This window comes from Antechinus flavipes, chromosome 2 (assembly GCF_016432865.1).
Source record: "Antechinus flavipes isolate AdamAnt ecotype Samford, QLD, Australia chromosome 2, AdamAnt_v2, whole genome shotgun sequence".
Lineage (NCBI taxonomy): Eukaryota > Metazoa > Chordata > Mammalia > Dasyuromorphia > Dasyuridae > Antechinus > Antechinus flavipes.
Window position 1 is genome coordinate 345,059,969 of NC_067399.1, and position 24,579 is coordinate 345,084,547.

General features: G+C 32.9%; 1 protein-coding gene across 4 annotated transcripts in view; it reads right to left on the reverse strand.

Annotated features, from left to right (window-relative positions):
• The window catches only part of BAZ1A (bromodomain adjacent to zinc finger domain 1A), a 109,747-nt gene that overhangs the window by 38,080 nt on the left and 47,088 nt on the right, over positions 1-24,579 (reverse strand). For all 4 annotated transcript variants that reach the window (XM_051977974.1, XM_051977972.1, XM_051977973.1 and 1 more), the window contains 6 exons: positions 16,673-16,807; positions 13,797-13,899; positions 9,970-10,136; positions 8,937-9,032; positions 3,996-4,134; positions 2,974-3,120 (listed from right to left, as the gene is read on the reverse strand). In XM_051977974.1, coding sequence (XP_051833934.1) covers positions 2,974-3,120; positions 3,996-4,134; positions 8,937-9,032; positions 9,970-10,136; positions 13,797-13,899; positions 16,673-16,807 — 787 coding nt within the window. The remainder of the gene's footprint in view (positions 1-2,973; positions 3,121-3,995; positions 4,135-8,936; positions 9,033-9,969; positions 10,137-13,796; positions 13,900-16,672; positions 16,808-24,579) is intronic.

A 24,579-nucleotide genomic window follows, 5' to 3' on the forward strand; every position in this document is an offset into this window, starting at 1 on the left:
TAAATCTCTAATCAATTTTTTCTTGGTAACTCTCACTACAACATAATTGGCATTACTCTATAGCTTACAATAAAATTTAGTGGTTTTTTTGACAAATACTTGCCACAATTGTTTTTATACATCAGTTTCATCCACATTATTATTTTTCAAAATTTCTCATCACAGAAAGTTTTTTCCCCTTTTTTTTGATTTAGTATTTTCCCATTACATATAAAACATTTTTTAACATTTGTTTTTCAAAACTCTAAGATCCAGATTTTCTCCTTTACTTCCTTTTCTCCCCACCCCCCTCTCTCATATTGAGAAGGCACATGTGAAGCTAGGTAGAACATTTCCATAAAAATTATGCTGTGAAATTAAAAAATAGATTCACCCTCCAAAAAGAACCCTCAAGAAAAATAAAGTTAAAAAAAAAAAAGCATGCTTCAATCTGTATGAAGACATAATCAATTCTTTCTCTGAGTATGAATAGCATTTTTCATCCTAAATCCTTCAGAGTAGTCTCAAATTATTGGATTGCAAAGTCATTCTCACCTGATAATCCCATTAACACTGCTATTACTTTGTACATAGTGTATTTTATTTCATATGAACTCATGGAAGTCTTTTCAGGCTTTTCTGAGAACATCCTGCTCATCTTTTCTTATAGAATAGCATTCCATTATAATCACATACCAGTTTACTCAGCTATTCCCAAATGATAGGCATAGCGCCAATTTCCAATTCTTTGCCCTGAGAAAAGAGCTGCTACAAATATGTGTGTGTGTGTTGTGTGTGTGTGTGTTTCCTTTTCTTTTTTTTTTTTTTTTAAATCATTTTTGGGATATAGACCTAATCCTAATAGTGGTATTGTTAGGTTAAAAGGTAAGCAAGAGGCAGCAAGGTGGCGCAATGGATAATGCACCAGCCCTGAAGTCAGGAGGACCTGAATTCAAATCTGGCCTCAGACACTTAACACTGCCTGGCTGTGTGATCCTGGGCAAGTCACTTAACCCCAATTGCCTCAGTAAAAAAAAAAAAAAAAAAAAAAAAAAAAAAAAAGAAAGAAAGAAAGAAAAAAATATCAAGACGACAGCCTTAAAAAAAAAAAGGTAAACATGATTTTATAGCCCTTTGTATACCAAATTGCCCTTGAATTCTACCCACAATGCATTAATGTCTCATTTTTTCCACATTCTCTCTAATATTTGTCATTCTCCTTTTCTAGCCCATCAGCCAATCTAATAGCTATAAGGTGGTACCTGAGAATTGTTTTAATTTGTATTTTTCCAATCAACAGTGAGTTTTTTATATGACTATAAATAACTTGATTAGTTCATCTGTAAACTGTTCATAATTTTTGATCATTTATCAATAGGAGAATGACTCTTTTTTAAATGACTGAGTTCCCTTGTATATTTGAGAAATTAGGCCTCCCTCAGAAAAATGCTTCAAATTCTTTTCACAATGACCATGCAAACTATTTTCCCATTTATTTATTCTCTCCTTTCACCCTGTTCCTCTCAAGTGCTTTGCTTCTGACCACTCTCCACACCCCAATATGTCCTTTTTATCACCCTAACATCTATACAGAGTTTTGACTATATTTTTCCTTTTACTCTTTTCCATCTTATCTTTAAAAAGAATATTATTAAGTAGGTAATCCCATATGCATACTTAGCCAATAAAGCACTGTGCATACCTAATTATACCATATAAAATAATTACACAATGCATATGTTAATATCCCATTTAATTAAGGCTTGGGACATTTCTTAATTAAGTACCTGAAGAAGTAGTGAGTAGGATTCAAGTCACAGATTGCAAGATATTTGACTTTGGTAATAGTCAGGGCAGTACATCTGCCAACTTTGACTCCACATCTCTTTATTATGTAAGTATGGGAGACTAGTTAGAAATATAAAGTTTCAAATTCTATCAAACTGAATAATTCTTGAATCCTTCAAATTGAAAATTCATTAAGTTGTTTAGCCACAATTGTAATTCCTGATGTAGAGGTGACAGAGTAGTCATTTTTTATTTCTTTTGACACAGATTTCATCTTGAGCACTGGTTCATAACGAATATGCATCGTGATCAACACATTCATAGGCAATTATTTTTCCATATATTTCTCTATAAATGTTATTTTAATGGAGAAAATGTGGAGAATGAAAGGGAAGAGTGGAAAAAATTCTCAGGGCAGCTAGATGGCACAGTTTTAGAAAGCACTGGCCCTGGAGTCAGGAGGATCTGAATTCAAATCCAGCCTCAGATATTTAACAATAACTAGCTATGTAACCCTGGGCAAGTTCCTTAACACCAACTGCCTCGCAGGGAAAAAAAGCATTCTTATACTTTTAAAATGCCACCATAAAAATGAATAAATATTAAAGTAATAATTATGAACTTGCAATTGACAGGATAAAATTTTTAATGTGAAATCCCTACCACCAGTTAAGAATTAAGTTATAAAAACATTTGAAGAGAATACTACTCAACTCTAGAGTCTTAATAATCTAACAAAAAATATCTAAAAGCTGCCGTAAGTAATAACTATCATTATGCTCTGCTACAGAACATAAAATTTAATTATAAAAATCAAAGTATTATAATAAATTAACTGATCAAGTTCTTGGGGAAAAAAATAGATTCCATTTAGAGGGATCTTTAAATTAAAGAATTATAATCTTCTTAGCTCTTAGAAGAAATATCTCATAGTGCTGAAGGAACAAGAGAGAAAAAAACTGAGAACAATAATCTTCAAGTTCTTCAAAACTATGCTGCAGTAAAAAAAAAACAAACAATTATTTATATGAAACAAATGATAATATATCTTTGAAATACACACCAATATCTAACAAGTTATACCATACCACCAACTGAACCTATTCAACTTCTAGAATAAAGAAGCAATTTTTATAAGGCTTTGTAAAACGTATTCTAACTTTCAAAACAAATTAATATTAATTCATACAGGAATTGAACTCTGACCTTTGGTATCAGCATCAGTTATTTGTTCTTTGGCGACTTCTTCTTCTTCTTCAGCTATTGCTTGAAAGATGGCAGTGAGGAAGAAAAAAAGCAATTCACATAGTGGGCCTTCACTATCATTTCCCACAAGAGCTTCCTCTAAAACCTCTGAAAAGAAAATATTTTAAATGAATGTAAAATTATTTCCATGTAAATAGGAAACACAGTAGCATTAAAAAATTAAAATATATTCTTTTAATAAAGGTATTTATATTTATATAAAATTAAAATGATGTATGAAGTTTACAAATACAGCACAAGTACGCAGGTCCTGTTCATCAAGAACCATTCTAGCTAAATTAAAAGGGGCTCAGATCATCACCAGAATCATCACCTGGTGGTTGGTTTTTTGACAACAAATATAGGGTACAAAAGCAGAGAGGTTAAGAAATGAGACAAATCATTGAAATAAAAACATGGATTAAAATATTGAATATTAAAAACTATTTTCATTTTAATATGTAGCTAAAATCATAAGTGAATAAAGTACAAAATTATATACACACAAGATGAAACATCCAAATAGAGGTATATCATTATAACATTCATGCCAATTCCAAAGTAAGGTGATCACTACAAGTATAATTATAATTTGCACAACAAACAACAAAAATATCTTAAATTACTATACTGCCAATATTTCTGAATACCATTAATCTATTGGTTAGAGAACAGGAATAATTAAATTCTAATTACATACTATTACCACTAAGTGGTAATAAAACAATAGTTTTTAGTGTGACCTAAAATAAGCCCAAACTTTTAAGTTTAAAATTCCTGCATCTGTAATGGAAGATGACAACAATAACTACTACCCGCCACCACCATTCCTATTACCTAGTACTTGTGCTCATAATATAAAAATATCAAGAAATCTTTAAAATTAAGTTATCATTTTTTATACAGCATGAAATTTTCATTCCCATGTAAACACTTAATATATCCCTTGTTATGATGAATTTCCTCTAAAGGTAAGAGCTTGCCTAGTGTTACTCCTTCAGGAAACTCATCTTGAAGATCAAAAAGCTCCCCAAATGCATGAAGAAATTCTAACACCATTAGAGCATCACCAAAAATTTCAGGAGGCAGCCTGGTTTTCACAGGAGTAGGTTCTGGAAGTTCCTACAAAATTAAAAATAAAAAAATTTAGTAACTATCTGGGTGAGCAAGTACATAAAGATGAATGTGGTCATATATTTTAATTATACTAAATAGGCTTCTCTAATTTATTGAAAAAATAAGAATGATTACATCCTTTTAGTATAGGTAACTATGATTCAAAAGGCAATGAGGATAGCACTTCCAATCACTTTGTTTTTGTCCGCTTGCATTTTTGATTTCCTTCACAGATTAACTGTACATTATTTCAAAGTCTGATTCTTCTTGTGCAACAAAGCAATAGTATGGATATGTATACATATATTGTATTTAACATATACTTTAACATATTTAACATGTACTAGTCTACCTGCCAACTGGGGGAGGGGGTGGGGGAAAGGAGGGGAAAAAGTGGAACAAAAGGTTTTGCAATTGTCAATGCTGAAAAATTACCCTTGCATATATCTTGTAAATAAAAAGCTATTAAAAAAAAAAAAAAAGCAACGAGGAGTCTGAGCTGTTATCATTCTCACATAGTAGCTCAAAATAATTTAAAACCACAAGTGCTCTAGAGGTCTTTAGGTAAATTCAAGTATGACATAGAATTAAGAGAAAACCATGGAAGAGACGTCAAGAAATTTAAAAACTGTAGAGAGAGAGGGATTTTAAAGTGTCTTTGTCAAAAGAAGGGCTTGCTTGCAAGTGACCTACTCTCCCATTCTTTGAAGATCTAAATCAAACACACTTAATTTATCTCTTCTCTGTCAGCTGCTTCCTAAGCAATGGTGGTCACTATTCAAAGAGGTCAGATCTCATACTTCTGTATTTTCTTTTTCTTTCTTTCTTTCTTTTTTTTAAATAAATTTTAACAGCCTTTTATTTACAGGTTATATGTAAGGGTAACTTTATAGCATTGACAACTGCCAAACCTCTTGTTCCAATTTTTCCCCTCCTTCTCTCCATTTTCTCCCCCAGATGGCAGGATAACCAGTAGATGTTAAATATATTAAAATATAAATTAGAAACACAATAAGCATATATGACCAAACCGTTATTTTGCCGTACAAAAAGAATCGGACTCTTGCAATATTGTACAATTAGCCTGTGAAGGAACTCAAAAATGCAAATGTACAAAAATATAGGGATTGGGAATTCAATGTAATGGTTCTTAAGTCATCTCCCAGAATTCTTTCGCTGGGTATAGCTGGTTCAATTCATTACTACTCCATTGGAGCTGATTTGGTTCATCTCATTGCTGAGGATGGCCAGGTCCATCAGAAATGGTCATCATATAGTATTGTTGTTAAAGTATATAATGATCTCCTGGTCCTGCTCGTTTCACTCAGCATCAGTTCGTGTAGTAAGTCTCTCCAGACTTTTCTGAAATCATCCTGTTGGTCATTTCTTACCGAACAATAATATTCCATAATATTCATATACCACAATTTATTCAGCCATTCTCCAACTGATGGGCATCCATTCAGTTTCCAGTTTCTGGCCACTACAAAGAGGGCTGCCACAAACATTCGTGCACATACAGATCCCTTTCCCTTTTTTATGATCTCTTTGGGATATAAGCCCAGTAGTAACACTGCTGGATCAAAGGGTATGCACAGTCTCATAACTTTTTGAGCATAGTTCCAAATTTTTCTCCAGAATGGTTGGATGTATTCACAATTCCACCAACAAGGTATTAGGTCTTAGTGTCCCTCTTTTCCCACATCCCCTCCAACATTCTGCATTATCTTTCCCTGTCATTCTAGCCAGTCTGACAGGTGTGTAGTGGTATCTTAGAGTTGTCTTAATTTGCATTTCTCTGATTAATAATGACTTGAAGCATCTTTTCATATGGCTAGAAATAGTTTCAATTTCTTCATCTGAGAACTGTCTGTTCATATCCTTTGACCATTTATCAATTGGAGAATGGCTCGATTTCTTATAGAGTCAATTCTCTATATATTTTGGAAATGATTCCTTTATCAGAACCGTTGACTGTAAAAATATTTTCCCAGCTTATTGATTCCCTTCTAATCTTGTCTGCATTAGTTTTGTTTGTACAAAAACTTTTCAGTTTGGTATAATCAAAATTTTCTATTTTGTGATCAGTAATAATCTCTAGTTCTTCTTTGGTCATAAATTCCTTTCTCTTCCACAGGTCTTAGAGGTAAACTATCCTGTGTTCCTCTAATTTATTTATAATCTCATTCTTTATGCCTAAGTCATGAACCCATTTTGACTTTATCTTGATATATGGTGTTAAATGTGGGTCGATGCCTAGTTTCTGCCATGCAAGTAGTTTCCAATTTTCCAGCAATTTTTGTCAAACAGCACGTTCTTATCCCAAAAGCTGGGGTCTTTTACTTCTGTATTTTCAGTTGTCTTATATCCCAGAGGTCCTCCACATTTCTAGCTGTCCCTTTGCAAGAATTCAGAGTTGTACAAATATATGCTGGGTACCTTCAAATACTTCTGAATATCTGAGAAATGTCATTACATAACTTGTACTTAATATATCCCAAAATTAAGAGTTAACAGCAACAATAATAAAAGTAGACATTAAGAATAGCAATCTAAACCTTATCAAGTGTTTCAGCTATAATCTATCCAAAGAACTATATATACAGAATTCTAACCTACAGTTTAGAGTGAAGGTTAACAAAAGATTGTTGTTCTTCTTAAAGGAAGCATTTCAGTAACAACAGTAATAATAAATATTAAACACTTAATGCTGTGGAAGGGGGTGGGAAAAGAGAAAGTGGGAGAAGGAGGAAAAAGGAAGAAAAGGAAAGAAAAAAGGGAAAAGAAGAGACAATATGTACATATAAATAAGTATAGGGATAGTGACTGGACCTATGATATAAAGAAATCTTTGATGAATAATCTTTTTTCTCTATAGAGGGTCACAGTCAGTGGGGAAACTGGGCAATGTATAAGACCCTTCAGCCTAGAGGGAACCTGCTAACAATGTCTGGTTCAGCTCTCCATCTCCCCTAAGGGCTCTTGGCCTTCCTAAGAAGTCAGGGGTCAGTGACAACCTATGTTATGATTGAAGCAGTGATATCAAGTAGAAGAATGATACCGGGGGCAAACTACATAAAATAACAAGTCGTTTACGTGGCCCCACATATGCAGTGTTGTTTTTGTTACGAAAGCCCTTGAAATAAACGGACTCCATTTTTCCATCATCCTCAGGAGTCCTGCCTCATCACTTCTCCTCTAGGAAGGTATATTTTAATCACCCCGGCATGGGGGCTCTAGAAGCAATGGTACATTTTGTCACTCCAACTTGGGGGCTCTAGAAAGCAGGACACGATATGTATCAATACCAGTTAGCAAGCACCTTCTCTGCAATTGGCAGTTCTTAAAAGAACTGACTACAGCACTAGAATTAATTGACCTGCCCACAGACATATGCCTGTATATGTCGAAGAGAGAATCTGCAACCAGATTTTCCTGGCTCTTCTCTTTCCTGGCTACCATATTAAGCAATTATGGTAGAAGAAACCTGGAAGAGTAATTAAAATGTTTTATATATATAAATGTTTGAGTTATAATTTGAAGAGCAAAATGAAATGAGGCAAAAAAAAACAACATTGCTAGATAGGGGGAAATATAAATACAAAAAGATGAAAGAGTTTCATACTATGTATGAAGAAGACAGAAAAAAATCAGTTCAGCTGAACTATAAAATACAGGAAGGGGCATGTAAGGAAGAGCCATATTGTGTGATTTTTTTTAAAAAAGCAAAGTTTAGGAGCAGCTAGTTGGTGTGGTGGATAAAGCACCAGCCCTGAAGTCAGGAGGTTCTGAGTTCAAATTTGGCCTTAGACACTTAACACTTCCTGGCCGTGTGATCCTGGGGTTACTTAACCCCAATTGCCTCAGGAAAAGTTTAGTTTAGTTTCTTGTCTCATCATTAACTTTAATATAAGAAATGCACCTAGAAAATAATAGCAAAATGTTATATATTGATCAAGAAGAAGCATTACATAATGGCTAAAGAACCATCAAGACCTGGATTGGCGTTCTTTCTTTGACACAAAGAAGGTGTGCAATCATAGGCAAGTAAGTCATTTACCTTCTTAGTATCCCAGACATCTACCTAAGATTAAGTTAAAGATGAGTTCCCCCTATACAATAAATTGATGAATGTATAAGTTAGCATGTTAGGAATTCACCACACAAACAAAAACAAAACCCCACAAACTCAAATTCAGACCTCTATAAACTCCCCCAAAATAATAATAATAAAACACACAACAGTAAAGATAGATGTCTTAATACATTAATTTTAAAATTCTTAAATATCAATCATCACAGGGACCCAAATAACTCAACTGAGTGTGCTAAGATATTGACAAAGAACATCACTTTGAGAAATGCAATCCGATTAGAAATACTTAAAACTTAGGAAGAAATCTTAGGTGTGGATAATATGCAGGTCAGAAATATGAGTTACAGAAATAGCCTGAAAGTTGAGAGATGTTAAAATGGGCCTAAACCTCAGTTTCTTAAATTGTGGTTCATGACCCCATATGGGATCTTGTAACCAAATGTAGGGACTGTGAAATTATGATCCATTATCAGTAAATATCTGATATGTATGTATACCTATTTTATATACCTATATGCACATGTAAAATTTCTCAGGAGAAAAGAAATCATGAGTGAAAAAAGTTTAGAAGCCCTGGCCTAGACAATCTTTGATCTGACCTTCCTTTGGTACCCCCTAAAAGGTGAGGTAGGACAACAGAACAAATGCTACTTTGGAGATAAACAATCACTTTAGAACTAGTATCATGGAATATTTTAATTTTTTTTTATACCTTAAGATCATCACATTCCATATCTTCTCTAGGTTTACTCCATTGTTTTAAGTATTCAATATACTTTCGTTTTTCTTCACGTAACTTCTCTCTTTCCTATAATTAAAAAATGATTATGTTCAAGAAAACAAAATCAAGACAAGTTGTTGCCTATTTCCTGAAGAAGGTTAGATGAATCTAAATTATCCATAATGATGAACTCAGAAAACAACCCTGAGGTTCCACTACATACCCAGATTGGTAAAGTTGACAAAAGGGGAAAAATGACAAATGTTGGAGGGGCTGCAGAAAAGAGGCACGGACATTGTAATATGATCTAGCCATTCTGGAAAACTTGTTGCAGAAATCAGTAAACTATGCAAGCCCTTTAACCCTCTGATACTACAACTAGAGCTATAACCACAAAGAAATAAAAAAGGAAAAATAATGACCTTCTACCTCAATTGACTTGTCTTGCTTGGTGTGAAGGTGATTGTAGCCCAAGCAGCCTAGATGTCAAGGAGTGAGGAAGGGTTAAATGAAACTGAGTATATTGAGTCTGCCCCAGAGCTATATAGATAGCAAGATAAAAAAATGTTAGAATTTTCAACTTAAATGAGGTGCATTTGTAGTCACTAGTTCTGAAAAACCCACTACTCCTCTGGAGAAAGATGGAGGAGTATGGAAAACAGTCCAGTTGGAAAAGTGCTTTTTATGCCAAAATAAAGATAAAAAGTTTGTTCAGCACTATAGGGTAAGGAGATAAAAATTTTGTTCAGCATTATAGGGTAAGGGAAAGAATTACATAAAAAGAGAACAAAGTCAATATTTAAATGAAGTTTTGCTGCTAATTAATTTTAATTTAAGTTTGTGTTTCTTTGATTATTAAAAAATGTCCTTTATATATTCCATATATAATCAACTAAATAAGTATACTATGTTCCAGGTACTGTGTACTAACTTTTTAAAAAAAAAATTCCCTGGGTACACAAATTTGTGCTACTGAGACTAAAAGAAATATTTCATTTCTAGAAGGTGGCAAATATAAGCATACCTTTTCTTTTTCTAGTTTAAGTCTCTCTTTCTCTTCTTTCTTCTTCAATCTTTCTTCTTCAACAATTTTTTTTAATTCTTCCTTCTTTTTTTCTTTATATTCCTTTTCTTTTTTCTTGGCCTCTATGATATTGGCCTTTTCTTTTTTTAATTTTGTCTTTTCAAAAGCTATGAAAAAGGGAGTAAAATGTAAAGCTTTATTTGTTGGCAAAAATGAAACTAATATTTTATGTATATAACAGTGTCCTAATTCCCTATTTTAGCATTAATTTGACTACAATTTTATTTCAATGTATCTTTCTAGCCTTTTCAGCTTATGTTTATATTCCTGACACCAGGTTTAGAATGTACTATACTTGTGACATTTAGAAGCCTTTGTTTCCTCAAAGTTCAGGCGCTGCATCCTACGTGAGATTTTTCTTTTATGGTTTTTTGAAGTTACTTTTACTTTGAACTTATTTACTTGTAAATATGCTAAACTTCCTCTACATCCTCCAATTTGTTACTGTATCCCTATCAACTGGCACTGTACACATATCAAGTTCTTTAAAAATATTTGGTGAATTGAATTTTTATTCTCCAAATTCCACAAATATATGCTATATTTTGTGTACATTTCCTCCCAATAAACAGTACCCTCTGTCCAAAATGCTAATAAATATTTTTAAAATCCTATCTTTGCTCAAATGGCACCATCTCCCACAATTCTTTAATGTCTTTACAACCAAAATTATTTTTCCTACTTCTGAACTCTCATATACCACCTTGTATCTTATTTGTGAACATATCTCATTCTATTTTATATTGCACTTGTTTGTGCATATGGCAAGTTCATTGATGCCAGAGAATGAGTTTTTCTCATTATGGCATTATTCCCAATATAGGATCTTGAATAGAGCAGCCATTCAATAAATTCTTGTTTAATGAATACTATATTAAATCATATGAGAATCCCTAACAAAAAATAATCAAAGGTAAAACTGAAAATTTGCTCAGCCTAGAAATGTAAAGTAGAACAACATAATAGAAAGTGATGAACTAGGGAGTTAGAAGAGACTTGGCTCACTTATATACTTGGTAGCTATGTTATCAAAAGTAAATCACAATCTTTATGACAATTTCCTCAACTGCAAAATGAAAACTGTTACATACTGAAGCTGTTATAGGGATCAAATTATTTCTAAAATAAATGTTACAAATATACACAGATCTAGTTCTATATCATAAACTAATAGACATTTTAGGGGTAGCTAGGTAGCTCAATGCATACAACACCAGCCTTTAAGTCAGGAAGACCTGAGTTTAAATTGACCTTAGACACACTTAATATTTCCTAGCTGTATGATCCTGGGGCAAGTCACTTAATCCCAACTGCTTCAGTAAAGCAAAAACAAAAAACAATAGCCATTTTAAACCGAAGATTCTGAGATCATGTGCAAAAAAGAACTTATCTTTCCCTTACAATCCACACCCCTCTTTCAAATTTCTCTTGTGAATACCACCCACATTTTCAGGAATCAAGGTTCATAATTTTTCAGTCATCTTCATCAGTTGGCAAATCTTACCAATTCTTTCTCCACTACATTCTTCTTTCTATTTATATGACAACAAGACTATTGCAATATTCTAAAACCCTAGATCTGACAATGTCACTTCCCTGTCTTGATGGCAAATCCATTTGGCCTTTAGGAGAACTCCTCAACTTGATATTTAACCTCACAATCAACCCCAGTCATTATTTATTCCTTTCATACATTTAACAATCCAGTCATACTGGGTCTCTGTGCTATTCTCAAATAGGACTCCCATCTTTCAACTCCATCTATTTGTATAGACCATCTGTGCTAAGCCTTAAAGGTACTGGTTTTTTTATCTTTGCCTCTTACAATTCTTATCTTCATTTAAAGTACTACCATTTTCTTCATGAGATCTTTCCAGATCCCCCAGCTGCTAATGCCTCCCCTCAAAAATTATGAATAATTTATATAGAATCACCTATTCTGATGTTGGAAAGGACCTTAGCAGCCATCTAGTCCAACACATACTCAAAAAAAAATACCTTCCACATAATAACTGATATATACTTCTTCAGCTTCTATTTGAAGACCTCCAATGAAGAGGAACACACTACCTCTCAAGGTAATCCATTGCACTTTGAGGCAGCTCTAATTGGTAAGAAGTGCCTGATGGCATTAAGCTGAAATTTAACACATCCAAATTCATGGCCTGGGAAATCAAAGAAACCAAACCTTAATGCCTTTTCTATGTAAACAGCACTTCATATACTTTTCCTTGAATTTTCTTGTTACGTATCACAAATTCCTCAAATAATTGTTATATTACATGAATTCAAGGCCCTTCATTATCTTGGCTATCCTTTGGAGTACTATCCATGTAATTTTTAAATAGTGAGGTCCAGAAATGAACACAGGAAAGAGTACAAAAACTATAAATAGAGTTTTTAATAATATGTCTATATTCTAGTAGGCTCTAGTAGATGCAAGGCTAAAAATGAAACAATCTCTTTTCTCAAGAAGTTTTCATTCTACTATGGGGATATAATATAAAGCACAATATAATGTAATTTGAGGAAAACATGTTTAGTAGATATAATAAACTGAACATGCACAAAAAAAGAAGTCTACCTAAATTCTCCCTATCTCCCATATTCCCAAGCCTTCTTTAGGCTTACAACCTATGAGTCATTCTGGATTCCTCACTATCTGTCATCCCTTCCTCCCACCCCCCAATGTTGGCAAAGCCTTGTGATGTCATGTTTGCAACATCTCTCAACCATGCCTCCTCCTCTTCTCTGATAATGCCCATACTGAGTATACATCAGGAATGGGAACCTTTTTCCTGCGAAGGGCCATCTGGATATTTATTTACAGGCCATACAAAATTTTCAACTTAAAGAACTCAAGCAGAGAGAGACTACTATTACCTGTGATTGCTAAGGAAGGACCTTATATGATCCATCAGATGTTCCCCACCCCTTGTACACATGCTCATCACCCTCATGCTGGGTAATACCTTGCTGGTAGGTTTGCCATCAAAGTAATTTTTTTCTAAACTGTAAATCTGACCATGTCAGCCCTCCTCCTTCCCACTCAAACTTCAGTGGTTCTCTATGCTTCAGTAGTTCCCATGTCTGAAAGCCTCTCTTTTCCATCTTCTCTCATCTCTATCTACTGGCTTCTTTTAAGTCCCAACTAAAATTCAGTTTTCTATAGGAAATCTTTCCTTATCTTATCTCTCAATTCTAGTGCTTTCTCTCTCATTTCTTATTTGTCTTGGGTGTAACATTTACATTATTTGTTTGCTCGTTGTCACCAACATTAGATTATGAGCTAAATTCAAGAACTATCTTTTGCCTCTTTTTGTATCCTTAGTACTTAGCTGACTTTGTATGTTTCAAAGATAGCTGGAGTTATTATAGACTTTTAAGCAAAGAATAACATCAAAAAAATGGGAAGGAGACAGTTTTGAGATGTGTTGTGGTACTGATATGAAGACAAGATTGTTTCATTTTTTTTCTTTGGGTATAGTATCTAGCAAATGAGATAACATATATCTATACACACACACACACATATATAAAAAACACTTTGTAAACATTAGAGTACTATATAAATTTCTATTGTTATAAAGACTATGACTCCCAAAGCTGAATAAATTTAACAACCTTAAAGTAATGGTCATAGAGGAAAAAAATACTCACCTCAAGAAGTGCAAAATTACAAATCTATGGAAGTTTTAAAAGAATAACATAAAAAATCAACTTTTTGTAGATTAAAATCATTTAGCAAGTAAAAGTTAAAAATTTACCTAGAGATTTCATTTCTTCTTTTTGTTTGAGAAGTTTCTCTCTTTCCTTTATAGCTTTACTCCCATTTCCTTGAATAGTTTGCTTACCAGCAACTCCATCTTCCTAAAAAATAAATAACAAACTAGAAAAGAATTGCAAGCAAAATAAGTTCTCATTACTTGAGAAAAAGCTAGACAAACTGGAATATTAATGTAATGGAATATCTTTTGCACTATGAGAAATGATGACTGTATAACTGAAAAACACAGTTTCTTATACAAAAACTTATACAAAAACACCTCCAAAATAAAGCAGAACCAGTAAAGTGGCAATAACAATGTAAATTGGAAGAAAAAAAACCTGAATTACTGGATAAATGTACCTCTGCCCCCTCAATAGAGAGATTGTGAATAGGATGCATGGGGTACATAATTGGTATGGAATATGTAATTGCTATTAAATATGGCTAATGTATTAGATGGTTCTGCTGAACTAATTTTTAAAAATATCTCTTATAAGGAAAAGCTTACTATGTAAGGAAAAAAGGAAAGATGTACTTAGAAATGAATATGACATGAAAAACAAAAATAACAAAAATAATCCAACTATAAAGCTAGAGGATAGTAAAATTTAATCTGAAAACTTGAGCTTTATCATGAGCTTTTTTAAAAGAAAAAAGAAAGCCTCCTTCTATGGCAATAATTAATAAATCTAACTATAAAATGAAATAGTGATTCATCTTATAGAAAATACTCAAAAATGCCTATATCTATAATTCTTTTACAATATGAAAATATAAGAAGAGAAAAACTACACCAGCATTCTATCACTTCATATTAACTATTCATCTCTATCTTGACTTCACACACACAAATATACATATACACATACACATACACACACACAACATGCACACAACACAATGCAACATACATATAACATGGAAAGGTAGTTTCAACTGTAATAGCTTGACCATTCTCAAATTCTACAGACCATATTTTTAGGAAGTCCACTGACAATGTTGTATATAAAGGTTAAAAGGGAATATCCAAGATGACAAAGGACGTTAAAATCACATTCTCCAAGGATAGATTAAAGAATGTATATGTAAGCCTAAAGAAGTTAGTATTGAAACAAATGTCATATGAAAAAAAATCTGCTTGGTCTTAACAGACAAGTAGGAAAATGAAGAAGTATGTAACTATAAAAGTTACACAAAAGTACTACTCAGAAAATAGAGGATTCTTCATCAATTGAAATCTTAAAATTGGACTATCTATATGGTACTATTGAAGAGAGGGTTCTTATTCAGATCCAGATTGGAATGCAAATGATGTCACTCTATCTCTTGAGGTTTTGTTATTTCATGGCCATTTACTGCATTGCACTTTTCAAGTACCTGGAAATCTCTCTTCTGATATGTCCAAGAGACAAATGAGGAAAATTTTTACCAAGAGCACAAAAAATTTGAATACCATTTAAAATTCAGTTAGCATAATATCATCAAGTAAAGACCTGTTCTTTTTCGAGAAAAAGAATACTAAATAAATTTTGTTCAATATATCTCATCAGAAAAGTTCAATGATAACACTGAAAAAAGGTAAAGCAGTAGAGGGATTGGAAGTAAAAAGATGGATTAAGGGTTTTATCTTCAGTTTTCCAGACAGTTCAACCTATCTTGCTTTGTAGATTACTTCCTTTTTAGTAAGTAATACATAGCACAGAATCTGAAAAATTCTACACAAGATTGCTAAACACATTCCTAACTGCTCTTGACATAGGTGAAATTCTTTATACCTCTTTATACTTAATTTGTGAGCCTTAATAGTAAGCTAGTCAATTAATTATTTAATAGTAATAATAGCCTATAATTATTAGCAGAAATGGTATAAAACATAAATATTAGTAAAGATCAAAGAGAGATAGAGGAAAAATTAGTAGATGGAGAGTTAGAAAACAGAAATAATAATTCAGTCTACATAGCTCTTTATTCCTTTCTCTTCCACTTTCATTACATTTTGCTCCTGGCAACAGCATTTATATATAAACTGTCCTTGATCTCTGCACTATATTAGCAGCCTTCTTGAATCAAAGGGAAAAAGCAAGCCATCCACATTGTTTAAGATTTTGGGTAAGTACAGAAAAGGAAGAACAAAAGAAAAAGAATCTTCCCCTTTCATCCCTTCTAAGAATTCCTGTTGTTCTAAAGATTTTTGAATATTATCCTTCATTTTATATATGTAACAACTCCCTCATTTTTATATATATAACAGTTAGGTGCAGGACCTGGATTAAGTAAGATCTCAGTTCAAATCAGGCCTTAGATACATATAGCTGTGTAAACCAAGGCAAGACACTAAGTCTCTCAGAGTCTCACCTGTTTCCTCCTCTATAAAATGCAGATAATAATGGCATCTATCTCCCAGGGATTTTTATTAACTATTCAAATGAAATAATTGTAAAGTGCTTTTACAAATGCTTTAATGTGCTACAAAAATGATGCTTATTTTATTATTATAATTATTGTAATTATTTGAGAAAAAAATTGAGGTTAAGTGACTTGCCTAAGAACTCATTCTTGTATTACAATTACATACTCAAAGAATTCAGGTCTCATCATTATAATTGGTGCTATTTACTCTGGATCAAAAATACTTTAATCTGATCTCTTAAAATACTGATAGCATTTGGTTACTAATATTCTTTCACAATATATGCTTAGATACTTGAAGCAATAGCGCATGCAGACATTTATATGGGAGAGCCATTCTCATGTAGTATCTTAGTACCTTATATTATAGTATAATAAAGGACTATTAAAGATGTTTCATTGAAAAGAGTTATGAGATTTTATTTATTCATTCATTCATCCATTATTTATTTATTCCCTACTTACATGACTAATAGATATTCGTTTGGGAGGCCTCCCTCGTCGTCTGCTTGCAGGACTAAAGACAAATGTCGGTGGATCATCAGGGAAGAAGTAGGAAAAATGCTGCTCTGCTATTTTATATTTTGTAAGAGATGCTGCCTTGATTAAGAAAAATGAAGAAAAAATGTGTTAATTTGTATTAAAGCAAACAATTTATTTATTGAAACTTGTGTAGTGGTCTGCCCATTTACTTGTACATACACTTAAAATACAAATGCCACATAATAGTAAATCATGCCCCAACCAAGGTCCTTTGTGTTTTAACAAAGCAAATAAAACATCATAATAGGATTTGTAACAATAATATTCACAATTTTTAGTAGGATAGTCATAGTGACATCTTATGGCATTATATTTTATCATATATTAATTAAAAACTGTAAATCGAAAACTTTCAAGCCTTCTATATCCCTACCTTTCCAGACATATCGTAATATTTCATTCACATGCATTATGATCTAGTCAAACTGTAGCTGTCTCATATACCTTTTAATGATTTCTTACTCTATCCATGTGCAATTATAAAACCATTCTTTATACCTGGAATACCCACCCAACCTTTTTTTTTGATATTTGCCCATCCTTGAAATTTCATCCCAAATGCCATATATTCCAGCAAACTTTTCCTGATTCTCCCCAATTAGCCATCAAGAATTTATTATCATGCTAGTCAAATAAAGAAAACAGTGAAAAATGAAATAGCCTGGTCCTTCAGAAAGTTTATTGTTTATTGGAAAAACAAAAATGTAATAGATAATTAAATGGGAAAGGAGAGAGGTAGTATTAGCACATGGATGGGAATCAGAAAGGGCCTCAATAGGGAATTGGTTCTTAAAATGAAGGGAAGTTAAGGATTTGAAATGATGAAAATGAGAAGAAAATACACATTCTAAACACATGAAAGGCCTGCACACAGAGATGGTAAATGAAACGTGAATGAGGAACAGAACACATGTCAGTATGGCTGAAACACATAAACCTGAAAAGATAGGCTAGGGCTAGGATATGTAATAAATGCTAAGAAGCTATGTTTTATCTCAGAGATACATTTTCTGAATAGGAATGTAGTATGGTCAAAAAAGGACTTTAGAACAGCATTTTGGCATTGATGGAGAACATAATAAAAAGGGGAAAGATATTTAAGGCATGGAGAAAACTGAATTGAGACAACTAGGATACCACTGAATAAAAAGAACATTTGTTAAGCACTTATCAAATATGTCAGGCTCTGTGTAAGAGCTAAGCATAAAAATATAAAAGGAAGACAATTCTTGGTCTCAGAGTACTTATATTTTAGTAGGAGAAGGAAGGGGATTTGGGTTGCAGCAATCACAAATATCAAGTTGAATAATAACATGCCAGTTGGTTGGCCTGCCCTTTCCAGAAGCAATGTATACCTGGTTACAGTTCTGCTATACAAAAATGCAGGGTCAGTTGGGAGCGAACTACATATAAATTTTCACCAATTAGAATAACAGTTCCAAGGTGGGAACAATAAATAGAGTGGCAGTAGCAAAGCAGAGAATCTGAAGGGTTAAAAAGTAAGAGTAACATCTAGGGCTACTATTTGTAGTAATAAAAAGGTGACAACGGACTGAATTAGGTGGCTGTATAAATAATAATAACAGCCAAAAGATTAAAAAGATGAAACTAGAAGATATAGTGGACATAAAACTGACAAATCTGGCAACTAACTGTATGGGGAGGAAGGGATAAGAAGAGTAAAGGATTGAAGATGAGATATAATTAGAAAAATGAACAAGAATGGTGTAGTCTGACATAATAACATATTTTGACAATGAAAAGTGAAAGGAAGTTATAGAATCAGAAGATTCAGATTCAAATCTCACTTTTGATATTTACTATTTGTTAGAGAAAGCTCAGCAGTACAGTAGATCAAGAAAGCACTGGGCATATTGCTCAATTTGTATTTGCTTCAGCATTCTGCTACAGTGTCGTTTTTTTTTTTACAATAGTATTTTATTTTTCCAAATATAGGTTAAATTAGTTTTGAACATTTGTTTTGGTAAAACTTTTGTTTTAAATTTTCCCCTCTCCCTTCAGACAGCAAGTAATGTGACACAGGTTAACTATATGCAATCCTTTTAAAATATTTCCATATTTGTCATTTAAAAAAAAAGAAGACCAAAAGGAAAAAAATCACAAGAAAGAAAAAACAAGCAAAAAAGTGAAAGTCCTATGCTTTAATTCACATTCAGTCTCCCTAATTTTCTCTATGGATGTGACTGGCATTTTCTAACTCAATTTCTATTCCAATAGAGGAATTGCTTTGAATCAAATCACTGCAATGTTGACAAGAACCAAGTCCATCTTGCTATTGCTGTGTATAACATTCTCCAGGTTCTTACTCACTTCACTCAGCATCAGTTCATGCAGGTCTTGTTCAGACTATTCTGAAATCAGCCTGCTCATCATTTCTTATGGAAAAATAATACTTCATTACTTTCAAATACCATAACATTCAGCCATTCCCCTGATGAGCATCTACTCTATTTCCAGTTCTTTGCCACTACAAAAAGAGCTGCTACAAACATTTTTGCACATCTGGGTCTTTTTCTCTTTTTTATGGTCTCTCTGGAATACAACACCAGTAGAGACACTGCTGGGTCAAAGGGTATTACACAGTTGTTGGTTTTTTTTTTTAAATAACTTTTTATTGACAGAACCCATGCCAGGGTAATGTTTTACAACATTATCCCTTGCACTCACTTCTGTTCCGATTTTTCCCTTCCCCCAGATGGCAAGCAGTCCTATACATGTTAAATATATCACAGTATAGATACAATATATGTGTGCAGAACCGAACAGTTCTCTTGTTGCATAGGGAGAATTGGATTCAGAAGGTAGAAATAACTCGGGAAGAAAAACAAAAATTATTGCAGTTTTGATAGCCTTTTGAGCATAGTTCCAAATTGCTCTCCAGAGTGATCGAAACATTTCACAACTCCAACAACAAAAGTACAGTGTTGTCCCAGTTTTCCCACATCACCTCCAATATTCACCATTATTCTTTTCCTATCATCTTAGCCAATCTTTGAGAAGTTAAATAGTACCTCAAGAGTTATCTTAATTTGCATTTCTCTAATCAAAGGTGATTTGGAATATTTTTCCTATGACTAGAGATAGCTTTAATTTTTTCATCTAAAGATTCTCTGTTCATATCCTTTTATCAATTGAGGAATGACTTGTGTTTTTAATAAAGCTAAGTAGTTCTCTCTATATATATTAGAAATGAAGTGTTTATTAAAACAATGATTGTAAAAAAAAAAAAAAATTGTCCTAGCTGTCTGCTTTTCCCTTCTAATTTTGGCTGCACTGGCGTTGTGTACAAAATCTTTTACATTTAATGTAATAAAAATTACCCATTTTGCATTTCATACTGTTCTCCAGTTCTTCTTTGGTGATAAATTCTTCTCTTCACAAATCTGACAAGTAGACTATATCTTGGCTCTACTAATTTGCTTATAGTATTACTCTATATGTCTAAATCATGAATCCATTTTGACTGTCTTGGTATAATATATTAGATGTTGGACAATGCCGTTTCTGCTATATTATTTTCTAATTTTCCCAGAAATTTTTGTTACATATAGGGAGTTCTTATCCCAAAAGATGGAGTATTTTCAGTTTATCAAACGCTACATTATTATAGTCATTGACTACTGAATCTTGTGTACATACCAAATCTATTCCATTGATATTACTATACTGTTTCATAGCCAGTACTAAATGATTTTGATGATTGCTGCTTTATAATATAGTTTTAGGTCTGATACGGCTAGGCCACCTTTTTTTTTTTTAACTAACTTTTTATTTACAAGTTATATTCATAGGTAATTTTACAGCATTGACAATCGCCAAACCTTTTGTTCCAATTTTTCCCCTCCTTCCCCCTACTCCCTCCCCTAGATGGAGTATATAAATATACTAAATATATTAAAGTATATTAAATATATTAAAGTATAAATTAAATACAAAATAAGTTTACATGTATTTGCTGTACAAAAAGAATTGGACTCTGAAATATTGTACAATTAGCCTGTGAAGGAAATAAAAAATGCAGGCAGGCAAAAATATAGGGATTGGGAATTCAATGTAATTGTTCTTAGTTATCTCCCAAAGTTCTTTCGCTGGGTGTAGCTGGTTCAGTTCATTATTGCTCACTGGAACTGATTTGGTTCATCTCATTGCTGAAGATGGCCAGGTCCATCAAAATTGATCATCATATAGTATTGTTGTTGAATATAATAATCTCCTGGTCCTGCTCATTTCACTCAGCATGAGTTCATGGTAAGTCTCTCCAGGCCTTTCTGAAATCATCCTGTTGGTCACTTCTTACCTAACAACATAATATTCATATACCACAATTTATTCAGCTATTCTCCAACTGATGGGCATCCACTCAGTTTTCAGTTTCTCAAGGCCACTTTTTTTGCATTTTTTTTTCCTTGACATTTTTGACTTTTTCTCCCTCCCGGGTGAATTTTGTTATTATTTTTTCTATCTACTTCAGTTTCAATTTTAAAAGGGAGTTCATAATAGTGTCCACTTCACAAGGTTGTTGAAAGGACTGTACATAGAAAGAGCTTTACACAGAAAGCCTAACACAAAAAACATAAATGCTTCTTGTTTTTCCTTTCCTATCACCTAAAATGCTTCTTGTTTTTTCTTTCCTATCCCCTTTTCTCTGTTACTTTGGACAAATAATTTAACTTCATTGGGCCTTAGTTTCTTAATGAGTAAAATGAAAAAGGTTGAGTGACATTCCCTTCAAATCTAGAACTATGATCTTATACACAACTATGTTTTTTTTCCCCCAATATTCAGTATAGTGGTGTTGTTTTTTAACTCTTTGTGACCCCATTTAGGGTTTTCCTGGCAAAAATAGCAGAATGGTATGTTATTTCTTTTCTACTTTATTTTACAGATAAGGAACTAAGGCAAACAGGGATAAAGTGAATTTGTCTAAATTTTAACTCAGGACCTCCTGACTCCAGGGCCAGCACTCTGATCACTACAACACTTAGCTATTCCTGCTCGATATAATAGTAAAAACTTGTAGACCAAAAGAGAGGTATGACCAAGGTGGCAAAAAAAAAAAAAAAAAAAAAAGCAGTAAATGGCTCATCTGCAAAGAATGACAATTAGTCATCTCCCAAAGTTCTTTCGCTGGATGTAGCTGGTTCAATTTATTATTGCTCAATTTTCCTAAGAACTTTGAATCACATCCTAAAATAAATAGAAAAATCCACAAAAAAATAGTACAAAACAATATTCTAGCTCAAGATAACTTAGGAGGATTGCAGGCAAGTTCTTACTTGGGTAAAGGGAGAGCACAACTCAGCACAGACAATGTCCAGGCAAACAAGCAGGATAATTTCAGCAGAGATCATCAGCTGAGGTCCTACAATGCAGATGTAGCAAGCCAGCAACACAGCACATTACGCTCAGAGGCTATAGGTACCCCATTATTGGTCTAAGTCAAGTGACCCCAGCACAGCTGCAAACTCCAATATGGATAGCCAGTAACGAGGTCCCACCCCAATAAGTTTCTGACAGTAATCCCTATATTCCCAAAAGCAGAATTCAACTTTAAAAGCCACAAAAACAGGTTGGAAAATGAGTAAAACAAAATTTAAAAAAATGAAACAAACAAACAAAAAGCCCTAGTCACAAAAAGCTATTATGGCAACAATGAAGATCAAAACACAAACTCAGCAAAGGACACTGTCAAAACACTACATGTAAAGCCTCCAAGAGAAATATGAATTGGTCTCAGACCCAAAAAATCCTCCTGGAAGAACTCAAAAAGGATTTTAAAAATAAAATAAGCAAAACAGAAGAAAAACTGTGGGGGGCAATAAGTTATATAAAAGAATCATGAAAAAAGAATCAATACTTTGGGGAAAAAATCCTTAAAAAGCATAATTTGCCAAATGGAAAAAGAGGTACAAAATTTAGCTGGAGAAAATAATTCCTTAAAAATTAGAATTGGGCAAGTGGAAGCTAATGACTCTATAAGACTTCAAGAATCAATCAAAAGAATGAAAAAATAAAAGAAAATGTAAGACATCTCACTGGAAAAAGGGTATAGAAAACAGATCCAAGAGAAAAAATTCAAGAATTATTAGGCAAGTAACCATTGAGGAAAAAAAAAAAAAAAAAAAACGGGGGGTGGGGGGCTGAAGAGCATCTTTAATTAATTAATTTTTTATTCCAATTTTTCCCCTCCTTTCCCCCACCCCCTCCCCCAGATGGCAGGTTGACCAATACATGTTAAATATGTTAAAGTATAAATTAAATACAATATAATTATACATGTCCAAACACTTATTTTGCTGTATGGAAAGAATCAGACTTTGAAATAGTGTACAATTAGCCTGTGAAGGAAATCAAAAATGCAGGAGGACAAAAATAGAGGGATTGAGAATTCTATGTAATGGTTCTTAGTCATCTCCCAAAGTTCTTTCGCTGGGTGTAGCTGGTTCAATTTATTACTGCTCTATTGGAACTGATTTGGTTCATCTCATTGCTGAAGATGGCCATGCCCATCAGAATTGATCATCATATAGTATTATTGTTGAAGTATATAATGATCTCCTGGTCCTGTTCATTTCACTCAGCATGAGTTCATGTAAGTCTCTCCAGGCCTTTCTGAAATCATCCTGTTGGTCATTTCTTACAGAACAATAATATTCACATAGCACAATTTATTCAGTCATTCTCCAATTGATGGGCATCCACCCTGAATATTATTTGGTACTTGTGGTCATGTCAAAATGGGTTTACATTTTGGACAAAAAAGTAACACGATAAGTATATAAGATCAAGAGATAGTCTACCTCTCAGATCTGTGAAAAAGGGAGTAATTTATAGCCAAAGAAGAATTAGAGATCATTGTGAAATGCAAAATCTCAGCAGCCATTATCTCCACTTTTAAGATTTTCAAAAATAGAAACTAAATAGTTAATGCAGTAAGGAATGTAAAATTTGAAACTTGAAAAGATAAAAAATTTAAGTGAATGAAAGAAGACATTTTTTATTTTTCAGGATATTTATAAAGAATTACCATTATTGTCAACTGTATGAGAATTTATACCAGAACTAGTAGTTATCAAGCCTTATTATTCACTTCCCCAGTTCAAACTCCACAAAATAAAACTTGGAAAGAGCTGAGAATTGTTATACTATACAAACATAACTGAAATACTGTAACATTATAACAGAAATTTCAACATGTTCACCTTTATCTTTAAAAAAAAACAACAATATTCAATATGTAAAGGAAAACAATAAATCTTTCCAAAAAAGTTGAGATCACATATATATATATATATATATATATATATATGTGTGTGTGTGTGTGTGTGTGTGTGTACATACACACACACACACACACACAGAGATAAATAACAAATTATAGATATTTGCTACTGTGTCAGTTAAGTCATTAAAATATCCCCTTATTCATATGATGTAATTCCCCAGATTAGTCCAATTTCTATCAAATCTTTCTTTTGGTCTAATCCAGTTATTTTCTAGGAGAAGCCAAGAAGAATTCAAATGACTTCAAGTTAAATTCATAGGCATATTTTTCCCCACCAAGAAAAGTTAAAATTTCTCTGGATGAAGCTGTAACATAATAGGCCAGAGTAGAGCCTCATAATAAACAAACAAGAAACTGGGAAAACAAGGTGGGAGTAAAAACAACTGAATCTTTACCAGCCTTCTCAAAATTGGGAATGATGTAGAACTGTTGAGAAAATTTAGGTTAAACTGATGCTAACTGAAATACAAGAATAGAAAAAATAGAAAAATTACTCATGTTTTACAAGCTAATCTTATGGATT